At 33.9% G+C, this 18,309-nt stretch overlaps 2 protein-coding genes and 1 non-coding gene across 3 annotated transcripts; 2 read left to right on the plus strand and 1 right to left on the minus strand.

The window, feature by feature from the left end:
- Window positions 1–32: 32 nt before the first annotated feature.
- Window positions 33–2,060, plus strand: LOC111000308. Its single transcript, XM_022269704.2, has 4 exons — window positions 33–819; window positions 1,128–1,208; window positions 1,516–1,684; window positions 1,897–2,060. The coding sequence occupies exons 1-4, from the start codon at window positions 34–36 to the stop codon at window positions 2,058–2,060; spliced, it is 1,200 nt and encodes a 399-aa protein (XP_022125396.2). The 5' UTR covers window position 33.
- A 1,105-nt stretch (window positions 2,061–3,165) lies between these two features.
- Window positions 3,166–18,131, plus strand: LOC111000297 (ATP-dependent translocase ABCB1). The gene is made up of 23 exons (XM_022269691.2): window positions 3,166–3,330; window positions 5,550–5,607; window positions 5,921–6,199; window positions 6,501–6,601; window positions 6,770–6,941; window positions 7,028–7,199; window positions 7,563–7,693; window positions 8,016–8,240; window positions 8,885–9,010; window positions 9,898–10,101; window positions 10,788–10,958; window positions 11,906–12,092; window positions 12,528–12,610; window positions 12,906–13,064; window positions 13,595–13,699; window positions 14,030–14,191; window positions 14,798–15,001; window positions 15,167–15,408; window positions 15,695–15,854; window positions 16,070–16,264; window positions 16,499–16,705; window positions 16,972–17,118; window positions 17,327–18,131. The coding sequence occupies exons 1-23, from the start codon at window positions 3,248–3,250 to the stop codon at window positions 17,519–17,521; spliced, it is 3,768 nt and encodes a 1,255-aa protein (XP_022125383.2). The 5' UTR covers window positions 3,166–3,247; the 3' UTR covers window positions 17,522–18,131.
- Trnak-cuu lies at window positions 9,604–9,676 on the minus strand. The gene has a single exon. It is a non-coding gene; the product is annotated as a tRNA-Lys (tRNA).
- Window positions 18,132–18,309: the final 178 nt, after the last annotated feature.

Below are 18,309 nucleotides of genomic sequence, written 5' to 3' on the forward strand. Positions count from 1 at the left end.
TATTTAAAACAGTTCTCAATTAATTTATGAAAAATGATATTGAAACATCGATTGCCGTGCGTTGAAGAGATCAAGAAATCTTTTGGGATTTTAAATCCTTTTCTGAGAATTTTTTCGTTAAATTGTGACGTTTTTAAACACAAAAAGTATACAGTGTTATCGTTTGTAAGATTCATATTACCGGCTCTTATTCTTGGGTCCATTGATGCTTCGACATTATATTTCAAGATTTTATATACATATAACGATGTGGTGGTCTCTATTAGATACACAGATGCAGTACAAGTAATATTTGATTTTTTTCAATATATCGTTGATTTGTACATTGTATATAGATGCAGCAATTCTTTAGAAGAATATTACAAAATATACGAGAAATTGGATGAGGTACTTGGAACGAAGTACTGTGGAGTTTTGTACTGCAAGGTGTGGAAGATTGTTGTCATTTACGGCTTTATATGGACGATCAGCTGTGCCGGCGATTATTGGGCTTGGCTCGATTCATCCGGTTGGAAAACAGCGTCGGCATTTTCAATATCCTACATTTTTGTCCTGATAAAAATTATAACTAGTCTAGATATGACGGTGCATCTAATGCATATAGATTCTCGTCTCCGTGCTATTGGCGACGCAGCAGACTCTCTTCGTAAAAAAATGAAATGTTCATATCGGGAAAGAATTGGTAAAGACGCGTCTCCTATAAAAATAATTTCAGCTGGAACTACGAATTGTAATGTTGAGGGAGTAAAATGCTTAGGTAGGTGCTACGTTTGGGTAATTGAACTAGCAGAGTTCGTCAATCAAGCATTCGGAACAAGGGTAGGTATCTATTTTTTCTAAATCAAATAAAGACATAAATGGTATTTATACGTAAGAAACAGATTCCATGGCGCATTTCATTTGCCGAAAATCATTTTTATGTCGTATTAACATTATTGTAAAGATTAGTTTTATATGTGTATTGTGTAGGTATAGTCAAGATGGCGCCAATCTGATACGGATAAGACTCGTTATTAAGTACTTTTTAACCATTATAAATACCTACTTAAAAATGAAGGGTAATTTAATATGATTGATTTATTTCAAAACATTATTTTATGTTAATATACATTTAAATTAATTTCCAGCTCCTTCTGAACACTCTCAGTGTATTGATTGATATTATACGATTTACAAATATTGCTGCCAGAATATTGCTTGGATCACAGGTTGGATATAAATAATCACAACACGACATACAAAACCTAACTGTTTAAAGACGCTAAAATTTATATACATTTGAAAGTTAGTTTTTTACGCTTTCAGCTTAAAAACATTTAGAATTAGTAATACAACAATTGTACCTTTTAACGAATTTTTATCCTTTAAAATCTTCTATTCGAAATATGAGGTTAAGGGGCACCTGTTACAAAAAGACGACCTAAATCTTTAAACATAAGATAAAAATAAATTGAAAATTGTATATCCAGTGCATCAATAATAAACAAAAATGTTCTCTTATCAATTGGTTCGTAGCACCTACATAAAAATGCGACGGGTATCTTTCCGGTGGTGTCTACATTAATGAGGCTATTTACTTGCGTGGTTATGGTCGTCAGCCTTGCAAAACACTGTGAGCTGGTGTACGGGCAACGGGAGAGAATTATCAATATAATAGATCGCGCACTTGTCTTCAATGAGCCCAGTAAGTTTTCTATCTGATATGACGACTTCGTTGTTAGAAAAAAACGGCATCTGTCCCAATGTTTGACATCATCTACAAGGTTAAAACTTTAAGCATGTAATCTATTAAAAATATGAAAATTTAACTCTTAGAATTCTTAAAAAATAAGTTGTTCCACCGAAGTTCTCAGACACACGTGCCATATGAACGATAAACGAACTTAATTTTTTCAGGTGATGATTTAAAATCAGCTTTAAACGAAATCCGTGTCCTCATACAATATAGACCAGTGGAATTCTGCATGTCCAACCTTGTTCGTATCGACTATTCACTATTGGGATCCATGGCTTCGATAGTCGTAACTTATACAATTATATTATTACAAAATGTTAATTAAAATATATGAACCGACTATTATTATTGTGCAGCTTTGTTATTCAAAACATCCGTTATATAATTTTTTCAATAAAATTAATATTTAATATAATTAAGTGTGAACACTATGATATAACGACGCACGACATACAAAATCTTTAAAGCTAAGTTTACATAAAAATTATTTGACAGATATGAACACGAATTATATACTTACACAAAGTTTCCACTTAAAATCATTTTTATATAATACAGAATTAAATGTGTTACGTTATCAGCTGATAGTAGAGGTCTGGTCCGACACGACTAAGGGGCCTTCAAGAAAACGGCTTACCATTCCCTAAACGCTAGCCCCCGGCGTTAAAGGTGTATAAGGTGTGTGTCTAAGATATTATTTTATTCAACCCAAGCCGACTGCTGGCTTCCTGTCCCATAAAAAAACCAAATACGATTTACGATTGTTTAAATAGAAAAAATATCGTAGGCTCAATTTTTTTCTTTTACTTACAAAAGGTTATGAAACAGACAAAGATACACTGTGGATGGATTATTATTAATTAAATTAATGGAAGGGACTGGTGACATCGTTATTCTTAACTATAACAATATGCATGAGTTTGTGTATTAGAAACACTTAAGATAAAACTGCATAACCATTATTAATAACTATATATAGTCCATCGGTCATGTCCTTTTATGTCCTACAGATACTCATTAACAGGGCTGCTAGATATACATTGCGTATATTTTTCTTTTCAATAGGTCGTGATAATGATATCTTTTATCACTAGTGATTATAAAAACATCGGCATTTTTTGGACTGGCAAACAAAACGATGCCCATGAGCGGTTTTTAGCGGTAACGTCCTACGTATATGGAATCTGCGCGTTTTAGCGGAAGGCGTTTAATACTTATTCTAAATTGTTGGTAGAGTTTACAAATCTATTTCGGGATAGTAAATAATTTGCTCACTGTTTCTTGGTCAAAGTCAGAGTCCTGCTTTACGCACATGTGTTTTCGACTATTTTTATCCTATACCGCGTATATTGTACGTGTGTGATATCTTTGTTACATCAATACAATTTGTATCTACAGATATGAAGCATTAATTTATCTTATGATACAAGTATATCAATATTGATAACTGGCCAGACTGCAAATGTGGTCGGTACGCGCGTCGTGCGAAACGAAATTATAAATAATTAAAAAATGGCGGAATTAAAAAAAGGAAGGAATAGCTATAAAGTGAACGATTTGTCACAAGTGGAGTTTACGAAAAATGGAGAGAAAGGGTGAGTAAATCAATAAATGTCAATACTTTTATAAATGGTTAACGATTGCGACATGTCACACTGGATTCGTGAAGACTTTTACAATAACGATCTGTTGAAAACGTCCGTTAATTATTACTACAATGATTTCTCTAAACTAAACTTACGACACGAATTTAGTGGTCAGTAAAAAGCATTATTAATTCGGGTAATCGATTGCGATATCTACTTGAATGACACGCAATGATGCGAAAATTACGCTGTAGATACAATAAAATAGTAATTGATTATTTTAACCACGTACAATTGTTTACGTCAAGACTTTTCATGTACTTATGACAAGCTTTGAAGTTCAACTAAGTTTAGTACTATTCTGTTAGTTTATAACGAGTAGGCCCACAATGTGTCTGTGAAAGTGTTAGCAAAGCACAAAAATTGAGTTCTAGTAGAACACACAATAGTTTTACAGTTCCTTATAGTTTTTAGAAAGAGTTCTAGATTTTTATATAATACAACATTTTTATATATTAGAGTTCTAGTTTAAGTCCAGAAAATATATGTTTTTTAAGTCGTAATATGCTCTGCCAGCTTCCCGATCACAGCAGAGCATTTCTTATCGATGTCGATAAATAAGGTCTCATTAGAACAACTAATTAAATTGCAACGGCAAAATTGCTAAATCCCTATCATTTAAATGCAAAAATAAAAAGGTTTAATTGTAAAAAAAATCAAATATAAATTTTAATTAGTTGTATAAGTACAAATTCAGAAATCTTTCTAAAAACAGTCAGCAACTATGGAGCTATTGTGTGTGCAACAAGAACTCTAATTGTTCGTGCTCTGCTACATCAAAGAAAGCCACAAATATCTATGACACATCTCTACAAGGCTACTAAAATTAATGATTAAACTAATTGCCTTAATTAAATGTTAAATTAGTATTTTTGTCTAAGCAATCATTCTATTACAATTCATAAGCGAACAATCATTGGTCCTACTTTATTTCTATTAAAGCGATGTCATGTTAATTATAATATGTATATGAATCAGAAACGTTATCGTATAGATTTATCAGTTTAATCGTATCATTAAATTCTTTTTGTGGTTTATTTTTTAAGGATTGCGTTAATTTTGTAGGACAGATTACTCTGATTGATTAGTAATTGACCATTTTTCCTTATGATAATGATAGTTATATTTATCATAAGGAAAAATAATAAACTACAATTCGGTCGCAAAATAAAAAATACAAATTATATGCGTGTTGATAATACGGATAAAGCTCCAATACGGATATAACTATAAGTTTGGGTATAAGCTAAGTAAAGGGTTTTTCAACAAAAACATAAATTCTTATATTCAAACAAAACAATAAATTAAAAGATTATAGTTATTCAAATGTTATTGCATTAAAGTTGTTGAAAGTAATGTTTGGCTAGTAGACACTAGCTGTCATTTTCATACAAATTTAGTTTTCGACTTCCTACATACACTACTGTTAAGCTGTCTTGACTAGACCCCCTGAATGTTTCACAAAAAGTAAAACTTTGATAAAATAATAATTTATTATTAAGATATAATTTTCATTCATAATTGCCAAACTAGACCCCCTGGTCTCCTGGGGGCCAGGTAGGGGCAGCGGACGAGAGAATCGAGCAATCCTTTTTTATCAATTAATTTAATTAGTTACTATGATATTGTACCACGTTAAAATCTTCTTTTGCTTTATACAACTCTTACTTTTCTCATCCTCTGTAGGCACCTTCTTCTAATGTCCCATGACAATCGGCTACCGACGACCTTGCTAATAAATACTTAATCAAAAAATATATCTCACTATAACAGTGAACACATAAATAATTGTAGCAAAATTTGGTTGATTATAATACGAGTAACGTTATTATAAGTGATTCTTAATTATATAATTTAATATATTAGTATAGTAGATATAATTGTATATAATAGAAATTTGTGGAACCAGTTGCCCATTGAAGTTTACTTAGGGTTACTTAGGGTCCTTCAAGAAAAGAGCATACAAATTCTTAAAGGCCGGCAACGAACTCGCGAGCCCTCTAGCATCGAGAGTGTCCATGGGCGGCGGTATCACTTAACATCAGGTGAGCCTCCGGCCCGTTTGCCCCGTTTGTTTGTTTGTTCTATAAAAAAAAAGGAATCAAACCCGCGATACAAAATCGAAGTCTTGAGAACGCTCATTTTGAAATATTTTTCTTTTCGAACAGTGAAACTGAATCAGAGCCTCCTGTACCTGAAGTTCCCGGAATCTCATTTATTACCCTTGTAAGTATAAAAAAGATTTTTTATCGTATCTAGCAATACAGATTTTACTTAGTCACGAAATAGTTCTGATGGGTTTTAATATAATAGGACTTGAATACGAAATTTGAAAAAAAAAAAAATTGTGAATATATTATTTTATTTTAGTAATTCACACATGCTTAGACTATAATAGACATGCTTTGGCAGAAAAAACGATAGTTCCCATTTCATACGTAGGTACTCAAAATAATTTCTAAGGACATGAAAACTTCGGAACAACGCAATGACCAAGCAATAGAATACAGGAGTCCATTAATATACATTTTTCTTTCAGTTTCGCTTTGCCTCGACACAGGACAAATTATTTATCGTAGTCGGAATACTATTTTCAATTATTTCCGGTTGTATGACACCTTTAAACACATTGCTTATATCCTCACTTCTACAAAGTATGGTGGAGTTTGGGATTTCTGTAATAGCTGGAGACCCACAAGGGGACGTGTTTCTTCAGGCTGTTCAAGACTTTGCGATCAATAATGCTGTGGTTGGAATCATTCTGGTTCTAACGTCTTATGGAGCTACAGTTCTAATGAATTTTTCTGCTTATAATCAGGTCATTATTTTACGTTTAAATATCTTAAGCTTAACTATATAATATTTATAGTATATGGTCATAATACAGAGAAGAAGAGAAATATACATTGAATGTACATATTTCTTTTTTGACGTTCATATGTGTACATTATACCTACATATAATGATTTTTGAATTTGAATAAATCAAGTGAAGACTAAACGTGGATGAAAACTTGTGATTAAAACATTTTGAATATAAAAATTTTAAACATTTTTTTAGAGAAACAATAATATATGGGTTGGCAGGGTTTACGATCATTATAAATCTTGGTATTTTAGGTTTATAAAATACGCCAAGAATACCTGAAGGCAGCCTTAAATCAGGATTTCGAATATTTTGACACGCATCAAACCGGAGATTTTGCCTCGAAAATGACTGAGTGAGTATAAATGTTGCTTTAGGTGGGTTATTCATGGTAAATTTATATTTCCATTAGTTATTGTGTATATAGTTAGTATTTTTATTTAGTTAGTAAATTGCGGAAATGGCTGGAAAGACCTGGACGAGATTAATGATTGAAAACTTAACAGCGATTATGTATTTGCAGTGACGTTGTAAAATTAGAAGAAGGAATCGGTGAGAAACTTGGTACCTTCATCTACTACCAGGCTGCGTTCGTTAGCTCAATAATAATGGCTCTAACGAAGGGCTGGAAATTGGCACTTCTCTGTCTCGTCACTTTTCCTGTTACACTCTTTCTCGTGGGAATGGCTGGTCTTGTAAGTTGACTCTACAAGAGTAAAACACCTGCATATATGTAATTATAGAACTCAACATAATTTCATAATTATTATATAATACATAGATTGCGTCCAGGCTGTCAAAGAAGGAGGCCGCGGCTTCAAGTAAAGCTGGTTCAATAGCAGAGGAGGTCCTGTCAGCAATACGTACAGTGTACGCTTTCAGTGGACAACATAAAGAGTTGGAAAGATACGAAACACACACTAATGACGCGAGAAAAATTAATATCAAGAAAGGTGAAAATGAATATTTGTTTTAACTACCAACTACTATCTGGTGCTGGTAAATTGATTTTTTGGTTAGGCTGATGCAATTACTCTGCATCTCCTACCGTATTTACCATGGAGAGTGTTCAGAGGAAATGTTCAGATTAATACCTGCAGTTGAGTTTCATCATCGGACGTCGAGGCAGAATTCGAAATTTCATCCGTATCACCTCGACGTCCGCCGTTCCGCCTATTAGATTTAAAAATGATCATGAAACAGATTCAGAAATCTGAGGCCAAGACCTATACAGGTTGTAGCGCCACTGATTTATTTTTTAGGTACTCTTAACATTATATTTTACCATTCATACTATTCATATTATTCTTTACCAGGATTTTTCAACGGTCTGGCTATGGGCACACTTTTCTTCTGTATTTTCTGTTCATATGCACTGTCGTTCTGGTTCGGGAACGAGTTCATACAGAACGAGCCAGAAAACTACGATGTGGACACGATGATTGCTGTAAGTCAGATTGACATGATTTATCGCGTCATATTATTACATTTAGGGTCTGTTTCACAATGTCCGGATAAGTTCCGAATAAGCTATTTATTACATATTTGTAGGATAAACAGTATTTTTGCATTTCACGACTGTCAGATAGCGCTATTTGTCATGAAATGCCAAGCATCTTATTCGGAACTTTTATCTTTCGAATAATTTATGTGTTGCATAGCTATTTGGCACTTTATCCATACATTGTGAAACAGGCCCTTAATCAAAGCAATTATTATTTATTTTTTATGAAATATAAACATAAAATACTTTTTACCTCATATACCAGGTATTTTTCGGTGTGATGATGGGATCATCAAACTTCGGTATCTCGTCCACTTTAATGGAAGTATTCGGAGTGGCAAAGGGAGCTGGTGCTCAAATCTTCAACTTAATTGACAATGTACCAACAATTGATCCGATGAGGAATCGTGGTGCTGTACCCAGTTCTATAGAAGGAAATATAGAACTCAAGAATGTAGTTTTTCATTATCCTTCCCGACCGGATGTACCGGTAAGATTCATTGTGAAGCATCACTATTTATTAATATTTTATTGTAAGTTTATTTTATGTTTATAGATTATTGCACATAAGCACAATAGAACTGATTACCCAATGAAAGCAAAAGATTATTATAAACAAAAAATTTTAACATTTTTAGGCTTATTAGACAATCTTATATGTATGTATTGTAAGGGCAGAGTTTTGATCATTGCGGCACGATGCAGGCATATATCTTAATTAAAAACCGATCCAAGTACCATAAGCACCGACTTCGCTAGACGCAATATGCAAGCAGACTATATTTATAATAAATTAAATAGGCTGCTTAATATCTACCCGCTCACCGTCTACAACCTAGAAACGCGACTAAAGGACTGGCTTATGACCATGCCCTATGCAGTGTTAGAGCTGCTTCTGAGACCTAATATGTAATTGCACACTTCATTTTCACTCACTGACTCACTCATTCACTCACTCACACATTTGCACCCACACACTTACTCATGCACTCGATGCAGGCGATAACGGTTGAAAAAAAAATAAGGTTAAATAATATAATTATTTTAAGGAGTTAATAATTAAGTTTGTTTATGGTAGTGCCTTGAGATCTCCCCTAACCATGTTTCGTGTTATTAAAAAAGTAATGTTTGTAGGTATTAAATGGAATAAACATAACTGTGAAGCGTGGACAGTCTGTTGCGCTGGTTGGCCACTCTGGATGCGGGAAGTCAACTATTATTCAACTTATATCCAGATATTATGATACTATTGATGGCAGTGTGAGTACAAACGTCTACTTTATTGTAATTTTAATGATAGGTGGCTGAGCCACTTTATCCTTTAGTTTTGCCGGTTTTTCTTAGTTATGTCAAAATACCCACCTATCTGTTCTCTATATTTTTAATTGTGAATTGGAATAGAACACGTGTATGCGTGTTTAATTAAGAATGTGTGTGTTTGTCACAAATTTCTTGGAAACTTTGAGTAATGGAGTGATCATAAACCACGCTTTTCTAGGCAAGTAGAGAAAATAATTTGACCGTGTTAAATAATATTGAAATCGATTTACTTTGTCAAAATTATTAATTTATGACGTGTGGTATAATTTATTAACATAACCGAAATTTCTTCAAATTTACTACGGAGTTAATACATTTTTATATATGACTTAGCTTCTTAGAAATATCTAAGTTTAACAGAGTGCATTTCCCTTTTTTAATCACATAAATACACTAAGTACAAGTTTTCGTTTCAAACACATCGAAATGGGTTTAGTATCTAATTAATAATATAAGTTGTAATTAAATGTGAATAATTAACTTTTTTTGTAAAAGGTTTCAATATCGTCTTGGCATTTTATAAAAAAACATGTCGCCCAACGTGGGGCTCGAACCCACGACCCTGAGATTAAGAGTCTCATGCTCTACCGACTGAGCTAGCCGGGCAGTTGCATAAACTTTAAAATTTAAGATAAGGATGGTGTGGATTCCATATATCTACATTTTTTACTCCAATTGTATGCTTTAACGTTAAACTTTACACGATTTTGTTTTCTAATATGAGCTTACATTACTACAATTTTTTTTTGGAGTGGTTTCCCGTTTATTTTACATGCAGCTAAAAAACGAAAAGACTACCTTTACTTAACGTATTTACAATTCATCAGGTTCACATAGATGGAAACGATGTTCGTGACCTGTCCATCCGTTGGCTGCGAGAACAGATTGGTTTAGTTGGCCAGGAACCAGTTCTCTTTAATACCACTGTACGAGACAACATTCGCTATGGTCGTGAGGATGCCACTAACCAGGCTGTTGAGGAGGCGGCCAGACAAGCCAATGCACACCAGTTCATAATGAAATTACCTTCGGTAAGATTCAAAATTGTAATACAATATACCTAGTTACTAAAATTACATGTGTCTGTATTGGCCCCTTTAAAATGAAAACATACACTTTATGTTGCCTTGATAAAACCAAACATAAACCAAAATATAATTACATATTCATCAGGACCATTATCGTAACACGATTACCTAATTAAGGAATCTAACTAAGACGACATCTGTTTTTTAAACAAAAAAAGACGACATTAAATAAAGAAAGTACGTGCGTACAAAGTACATATCAGAAGTGTAAATTAATTATTACTAAGGTAAAAAATTGATAATATTGTACCAGTATATGATCTATGTATTTATATATCTATATTCACACTTTTTACACACTGTATTCGTGGTAATGATAATGTAATATATAAAAAAATCTGTGTTTACTGACAGAATTGCTATTTAAGGTCTTATATTATGTAACTACTAAACAAACACATCAACCAATTGCATGTACATATATTTTATCGATATACCTTACTCACTCCCTCTCAATCGATGTCAATCGCTCCCTCCTTTTTCTTCGACAAAAACGCTGCGCATCTTCGTGACGTTTCATCCGTAAAAATGTGATCCTCATGCGCCTAAATTAGTTTCACTTCAAAAATACAGTTTTCTTACCAAGTGCTATAGAAAGGTTAAGAGAATTAACTATATAACTATTTCAGGGCTACGATACATTGGTCGGCGAACGCGGTGCGTCACTATCGGGCGGTCAGAAGCAGCGGATAGCAATCGCTCGCGCGCTCGTTCGTAACCCGCGAATTCTTTTACTCGACGAAGCCACTAGCGCACTCGACACGGCTTCTGAGCATAAAGTACAGAAGGCTTTAGATAAGGTATAAAGAAATAAAATCTATAAATAAATGACAAAAGGACACTACAGAGAATCAATATAATTTATTTTATCATTTTTCGTAGCCCTAATTAAATAATAAAGTTGTAAGTTTTATAGAGTACAGATCACAGACATGATAAAGATTGGATGTTACCGAGTGTTGTTTATGTGCATCTCACCATATTAAATGTATCTATGGGATACATTTAATATGGTGATACAATACAATAGTACAATTAATAAGTAATCACATGCGTCGGATGGCGTGGTGTAGCGTCGCGTAGTTGTATGCTTTTATGGTTTAGTTTCAATTTACTGTAAAACAAGAAATCAAAATGCCATGAAATTTCTATTTGACAGCGTTTACTCTGAATTATTACACGATTCGGGTAATTTCGGGTTGTTCTTAATATATCTTAATATATATATTTCTTGTGTGCGTGTGTATGTGACTGAACTCCTCCTAAACGACTGGACCGATTTAGACGAAATTTTTTGTGTGTGTTCAAGGAGATCTGGGAATGGTTTAGATTCACAATTTTGTCCGCTGGACAATGTTTTTTTAATTAATTTTCAATTTATTAGTTGTTGTTGATTTTGGAATGTTTTGCATTGGATCCGACAGACGGCGCTACCATCGCAGTGTCAAATTTTAAATAATATTCGAATTTTAATTTTAGTCTGTCCCGAAATTTAAAAAAAGTTTTGTTATCATTGTGTTATATCGTGTGTGACCATGTGCTGGATCGTTAGATATTGTCATAACATTTGAATAATAATTTTCATCAAAATGGCTTATTAAAAATTGAAATTATGAAATTAAAGACGTGTAGACAGGACAACGTCTGTCGGATCCGCTAGTATATATATATATATATATATATATATATATATTAAAATTATATTAATTCTACGTAATAGCACTTCACTACAAATTAATATTTCCAGGCCGCTGAAGGTCGCACTACTATTGTCGTAGCCCACCGATTGACCACCATCAGGAATGTCGACAAGATTTACGTCTTCAAAGCTGGTATAGTTGTGGAAAGTGGTAACCACGAAGAACTGATGGAATTAAAAGGGCACTACTATGACATGGTACAGTTGCAGTACTCACCAGACTTCACTGAAACTGGTATAAAAATGATAATATGTCTTATACGATCTGACATACGTTTGAACACATTTAATCTTTTCTCTCTTCCCCTGGGGGCTTAGTCAAGATGCCTATGTGACGTTAAGTACGTAGAATGTCGATTTGTCGACACAAACTGTAATTTTCTTACAAATATACACTTGACTAATCCCCTTTTCATTTGGGGATTATTTTATGAATTTATTGTGTATAAAAAACTTGCTATATGTATATACATACCTAGATTGCCGTTTTATTTGCATGTACATATTAAGTGTCATTGTTTAATTTCCCGCCTGTATTGTGTTTTGTATTTCTCATACATTATATAAATATGTTTGTGTGTATATATATAAGTATCTGATTTTTGTAGGTTTTGTTTTGGGTTTATAAATCAGCCAAAGAACGGTTATAATAGATTTGTCTTGGTTTTAGATCAGACAGGCAACGTTTTAACCCGAACAGTATCTGTTGTTAGCGAGAAGGATGAAGACGAGCACATTGAGACAATGATACAGGTATGTTAAAACCTACATGTTCTAAAAAAATTGTTTTGGAAGAAGTTCGTGTCTTCGTTTTTTTATAACGGGGGCAAACGGCTGCAGCCTGATAAGGATACCGCCACCCATGGACACTCTCATTAGCAGAAAGCTAGTAAAAGAAAGTGAAAGAAAGAAAGTATTAAGTAGCTGTTAGATTACTTATAATTAAATAAATAAATAAAAAAAATAAAAATAAAAAAAGAAAGTGCGTTGTCGGCAAAACGGAACGCTATTTTGTAGATCCTGTAGACTACATTTTTTTCCATTTTAGGAACCAGCAGAAGTTACAGAGGAGCCACAAGTTTCATTCTGGAAAGTTGTTCGATTGAACAAACCAGAATGGAAGTCTGTGACGGCGGCCAGTATCGCCTCTGTTGTCAGCGGATTTGCAATGCCATTATTGGGTGTCATACTTGGAGACTTCATTGGGGTAATTTTAATTTTTAGATATATTTTACTATCATTTCTTACGCACAACAGACCGATTAGATATGAGTCTAATTGCGGAAACTGAGGCCACAAATTTAGGTATTAGGTAGGTGGACTCAATTTCCGCAACTAGACTCAAGTTTGGTCCGTTTTGCGTAAAGCTCTGGCTACTTTAGCCAGCCTAGCTCCTTCCAGAAGCACCTAGATGGTCTCCTGGGCACTTCACAGGCTTCACGGAGCGACCTCACTGTTCCGAGGATTTGGCCACAAACCAAACAATCATGTCATGAAAATTCCACATACATAACTTAAGTGTGACTCATTTAACAGTATTTTCTTCTCTTTCTTGCAATTCGTTGTTTGATGAGATTTATGTGTACGTCTAAGCGCTAAATATGAAAAAAAAAACTATATAGATAAGACATACGTAGGGTATGTCTGATGTCTATTGTTATTGACAAAATTATACAGTCATTACATATTTACAGAGTTTTTAAAAGTCTTTTAAAAGTTGTTTTTAAATTATTTCAGATTCTCTCACACCCTGACCCTGAATATGTTAGGGTTGAAGTTCGAAAGTATGCCCTCATATTTGTTGGAATCGGGGTTTTCTCTGGAATTGCTAACTTCATTGTGGTAAATATTTTTAGAATTCATACATTTATTAAAAAATAACATGTCTTGTCCTGGCTAATTAATCAAAATAAACAAGTTTAATTTGAAGTTTATTTATCAAAACGTACGACTTAGATCAAAGTGAAAAAAATCTTATACCTACCTAAACTTTTACGCGGCGAATAGTTTTGTACTAGTTAATGTTGTCTATGTACAGAAAGTTGTACTTACTTCAACTTTGTACTTAGTACTTTTAGATAAAGAATAAAAATTGAAAAAATCTTACGTAGCATAAAATTGTTTCGCAAATTCGGCTATGAAATAATAAGTCTGATAGATTTTATCCAATAGGTATCAATGTTTGGAATTGCTGGAGCATACTTAACACAGCGGCTCAGGAAGCTGATGTTTGCGAAGTTGATGCAACAGGAAATAGGCTTCTTTGACGACAAGTCCAACTCAACTGGCGCCCTCTGTGCCCGACTGTCGGGAGAAGCTGCAAATGTTGAAGGGGTAATATATAACAAGTTTGGGTGGATCGTGAATTTTTGAGGTTCTAGGCTATTACAGGAAACTTTTCTGTAATGTAACACGCGAAAACAAGCGAAGTGCAATTCCCGTTTCGTTCGATAGACGCACATAGAACATGAGTTGATTGATCTCAGGGATACCTTATTATTGGATTTTTTTTAATTTCAGACATTTTTTTTTTCAAAATATCACCAACTGTTTAAGTGGGGACTGGGGGCACTTTGTATCCACACGGCCCTGGGCTGCAGCCCAAAAAGCCCTTGAGTAGATCCGCCCCGATAAATAGATAATAGAAAGATCTTCAGTAATTGGCTTGAGGTCTATTTGGTTTGCTCCCATATTTCTGTTCCTTCGATCACATATCTTTAGGTAAGGCCTTCTGTTTAAGATAGGAACTCCCCACGATGTCTTCATCTAACGTAGGAAATGTAAATCCAGGAAGAAAAATCCTTCTCCTGACGAGTGACGACCAGATATTTTAATTACTTGCTAAATTGTTGGAAACGTTAGTGGCGTTAGTTTCATAATTAGTTGATGAGACAAAATTCATCATCAATACCTATTTATGCCTTATTTTATACTTTTTAGGCGACTGGTCAAAGAATCGGAACAGTGTTGCAAGCTTTGGGAACGTTTAGCTTTGCTTTGGGAGTGTCCCTATTCTACGAGTGGCGCCTAGGACTGCTAATTATGGTATTTGTGCCATTTATGGCGGGTGTTCTATACAAGGAAGGAAGAATGGTCAGCGCACAATCCTTTGGGACAGCGAAAACTATGGAGACCAGTTCAAAGGTAATTTTTCGTATAATAAAAATGAAATCCCCTTGTAAACATTAGATTCAATAATTAATTAATATACTTGTTAATGCTCTGTTTACATTGATTATAGGGAATTTATTATATGAGCTAGTCTAAACCGTCCTAAGATGACTATCTACAAAACCAACAACATTACAGATCGCGGTAGAAGCCGTAGCAAACGTACGTACAGTTGCCTCACTAGGCCGTGAAGCGGGATTCTTAAAAGATTACGCCATACAACTATTACCAGCGGTACAGATTGCAAAAAAAACTGCACATTGGCGCGGGATTGTCTTTGGTTTATCTAGAGGGCTCTTCAACTTCATTTACGCGGCTGCTTTGTATTATGGGGGGACTTTAATGGTATACGATGGGGTTGACTACGCTGTTATACTTAAGTAAGTTACTGATATTTGTTAAATACTTTATAATGTCTTAAATATAATTATTTTGTGAAAAATTTGTGGGGCATTGAAACATTTTTTACATTTTAAATATTATAAACCCTGAATGACACAGCCGTAGTGACGTATTTGATTCCTATATGCCATAAAAAAATAAATTAGTGTGGAACCTACAAATATGTACATATGTAGGTAGTAGATATGTTAATTAACCTGTTTTAATAGTGTTAGAAAGAGTTCTGTTCCATAGAATAAAATTTTTTTTTAAATTATTTTATAGATCTGCACAAGCGCTTCTCATGGGTTCTGCGTCAGCAGCACAGGCTTTCGCCTTCGCGCCCAACTTCCAGAAAGGTCTGAAAGCTGCCAGGCGCGTGATGGTTATATTAGAAAGAGAATCGAAAATAACCGACCCACACAGACCCGCTGCTGAAAACTTTGTAAGTGTACCTATCTAACATTTAATTTAAATGCGTTTTTTATTTCAATATTATACCGACGTCCTGCGCGTATTCGTGAACTAGCGTCACTCAGACATTTCCCAGAATAAAATTGTGACTCGAAAAAACAGGTTTGATTTTCTAACATCTAAAGTTGACTTTTGAAACAGTGTACTTACTTTATAACGTTTAAAAGTAAGTTAACAAACTTTCAGAGAGGAACAGGAGAAGCAAGCCTTCAAAATGTGAGTTTCCGCTACCCCACGAGACCTCTAGTACAAGTTCTAAAGAATTTAGACCTAGAGATTGAAAATGGGAAGACCATCGCTCTTGTTGGTGCCAGTGGCTGCGGCAAAAGCACCATTATACAGCTCTTGGAGAGATATTACGATCCTGATGAGGGCATTGTGGTATGTTAATTGTCAAATGTTTCACATCACTAATAAGGTTTACGCAGTAGAAAATGGAAGACTAAATGTCGCCACGACATCAAAATATTATATTTCCTATAATACACTCACAGTTTCATTCACTCTTCTTTGACGTTGTTTAATTTTATTTTTTCCTAATTATTACATAGATTCAAAGCATTAAAGACCTCTGAAACTTTTCTATACATAGAATAATCAATTATATATTTACAGGCACAAAACAGCATACCCCTTAACAAACTCCGTCTTGCTGACGTAAGACAGACTATTGGCTTTGTACAACAAGAGCCCGTACTTTTCGACCGTACTATTGGAGAAAATATTGCGTACGGAGACAACTCTAGGAAGCCCAGTATGGACGAAATCATTGATGCCGCTAGGCAGGCTAATATTCACAATTTTATTGTGTCTCTACCCTCGGTGAGAATTAAATTTTATATATTACGATTAAAACGTCTTTAAGTTGAACTTATTCGAACTATATTTATTTTTAACTGTATATTTTTTTATATATGTTCGATTATCTGTATATTTTCGGGGTCAATTTTTTTTTTTTGCCTTTTTCCGTTAGTTAAACCGAGAGACACGCAGTTGATTTTTTCGAATGTATATGATCGAAGAATACTTAAGTTTACTTTACATAGAGAGCCAATCAGAAATATATGTATACATTAATTCCTTCACAGGGATACGAGACCAATATCGGTTCTAAAGGAACTCAACTGTCAGGAGGTCAGAAGCAGAGGGTAGCCATCGCGAGAGCATTAATTAGAAGACCAAAGATGCTGCTTTTGGATGAAGCGACTAGCGCTTTAGATACCGAAAGCGAAAAAGTATGTTTTGTCACGATAAGCTTTAACTTGACTGCTATTTTCTAAGTTCCTTTGCCTTAAAATATGCTTGCATTTCAACTATTTCTCTTTTCTTTAACACCCGATATATGTGAAACTTTCTGGAAGCACTAAATTTAATTCGAAACCGCAAAGATGTAACCGACTGTTTGCCTTAATATTTATACTAACATAAAACTTCTTATTAAAGGTAGTTCAAGAAGCCCTGGATGGGGCAAAGGCAGGTCGCACATGCGTGATGATCGCACATCGACTTAGCACAGTAAGGGATGCTGATCTCATCTGTGTGCTCAACGATGGAAGACTGGCGGAAGTCGGCACTCACGCGCATCTCATGCAACTCAAGGGGCTTTACTACAATCTCAACCGACGGGGATATGCGTAATGCTTTTAGAAAAAATTATTTTAGTTTTAATTTATTCTTTGGGTAGCTAGCACAAGTGTTTTTCATTTTATGTGGGTGTAGAATTTTAGTTCCACCAAAATAACATTATTTCTTGCAGTGTCCCAATATACCATACCGAATTTGGTACTTCATTGTTTGTGATACAATTTATGTCTGTATTTATCTTAACCAGTGCCATATAGTGACCAGCGTCATGTCTTGTGTGATTCCGTATTTAATATTTAATTCATAAACCTACCTACTAAATAATTCTACAATAATGAAGATGAGCAAAAGTTATATAAACAATTAAAAGAAAATTTTCTTAATCTTATTTAAATGAGAATATTACTGATTTGTACTAACATTAAATTTAAGGTACCAATCTTAAAAAAGGTCAGTTTTTTAAATTTTAAAATAACTTTCTACCTTGTCATTTCATTGTCATTTAGGCCTACATTATCAGGTAGTATCATGGATTCACCTAACATTTTGCTGTTTTTCAGCTTATAGGTTCATCACCAAAAAAATATGTATTTGTATAAATGTACTTAACTTGTGATTTTAGCTGTAATGTAATTCCTAATCAAATAAATGCATATTTATTTAAGCAACACTTTTTTATATTTGTTACTTTATATTGTTAAAAGTTATTACAATGCATATGTACCATACTTATAGACAATTGTAAATAAAACCATCTTTTTTAAATATATTTACATGTATTTTCAAATGAATTTCTTTTAAAATCACTCATTCCTAACATTTTCAGACAAGTTTGTACTTTA

The sequence above is a fragment of the Pieris rapae genome, chromosome 4 (genome assembly GCF_905147795.1).
Source record: "Pieris rapae chromosome 4, ilPieRapa1.1, whole genome shotgun sequence".
Taxonomy (NCBI): domain Eukaryota; kingdom Metazoa; phylum Arthropoda; class Insecta; order Lepidoptera; family Pieridae; genus Pieris; species Pieris rapae.

What these genes read in the sequence shown, in the direction of transcription:
- LOC111000308 (XM_022269704.2), top strand. Translation starts at nt 34, where the DNA reads ATGATATTGAAACATCGATTGCCGTGCGTTGAAGAGATCAAGAAATCT. An exon ending in ATCAAGCATTCGGAACAAGG is followed by an intron (nt 820 to 1,127) that starts GTAGGTATCTAT and finishes ATTAATTTCCAG; the next exon opens with CTCCTTCTGAACACTCTCAG. An exon ending in GAATATTGCTTGGATCACAG is followed by an intron (nt 1,209 to 1,515) that starts GTTGGATATAAA and finishes ATTGGTTCGTAG; the next exon opens with CACCTACATAAAAATGCGAC.
- LOC111000297 (XM_022269691.2), top strand. Translation starts at nt 3,248, where the DNA reads ATGGCGGAATTAAAAAAAGGAAGGAATAGCTATAAAGTGAACGATTTG. An exon ending in ATGATACTATTGATGGCAGT is followed by an intron (nt 9,011 to 9,897) that starts GTGAGTACAAAC and finishes ACAATTCATCAG; the next exon opens with GTTCACATAGATGGAAACGA. An exon ending in TTATTGTGTCTCTACCCTCG is followed by an intron (nt 16,706 to 16,971) that starts GTGAGAATTAAA and finishes ATTCCTTCACAG; the next exon opens with GGATACGAGACCAATATCGG.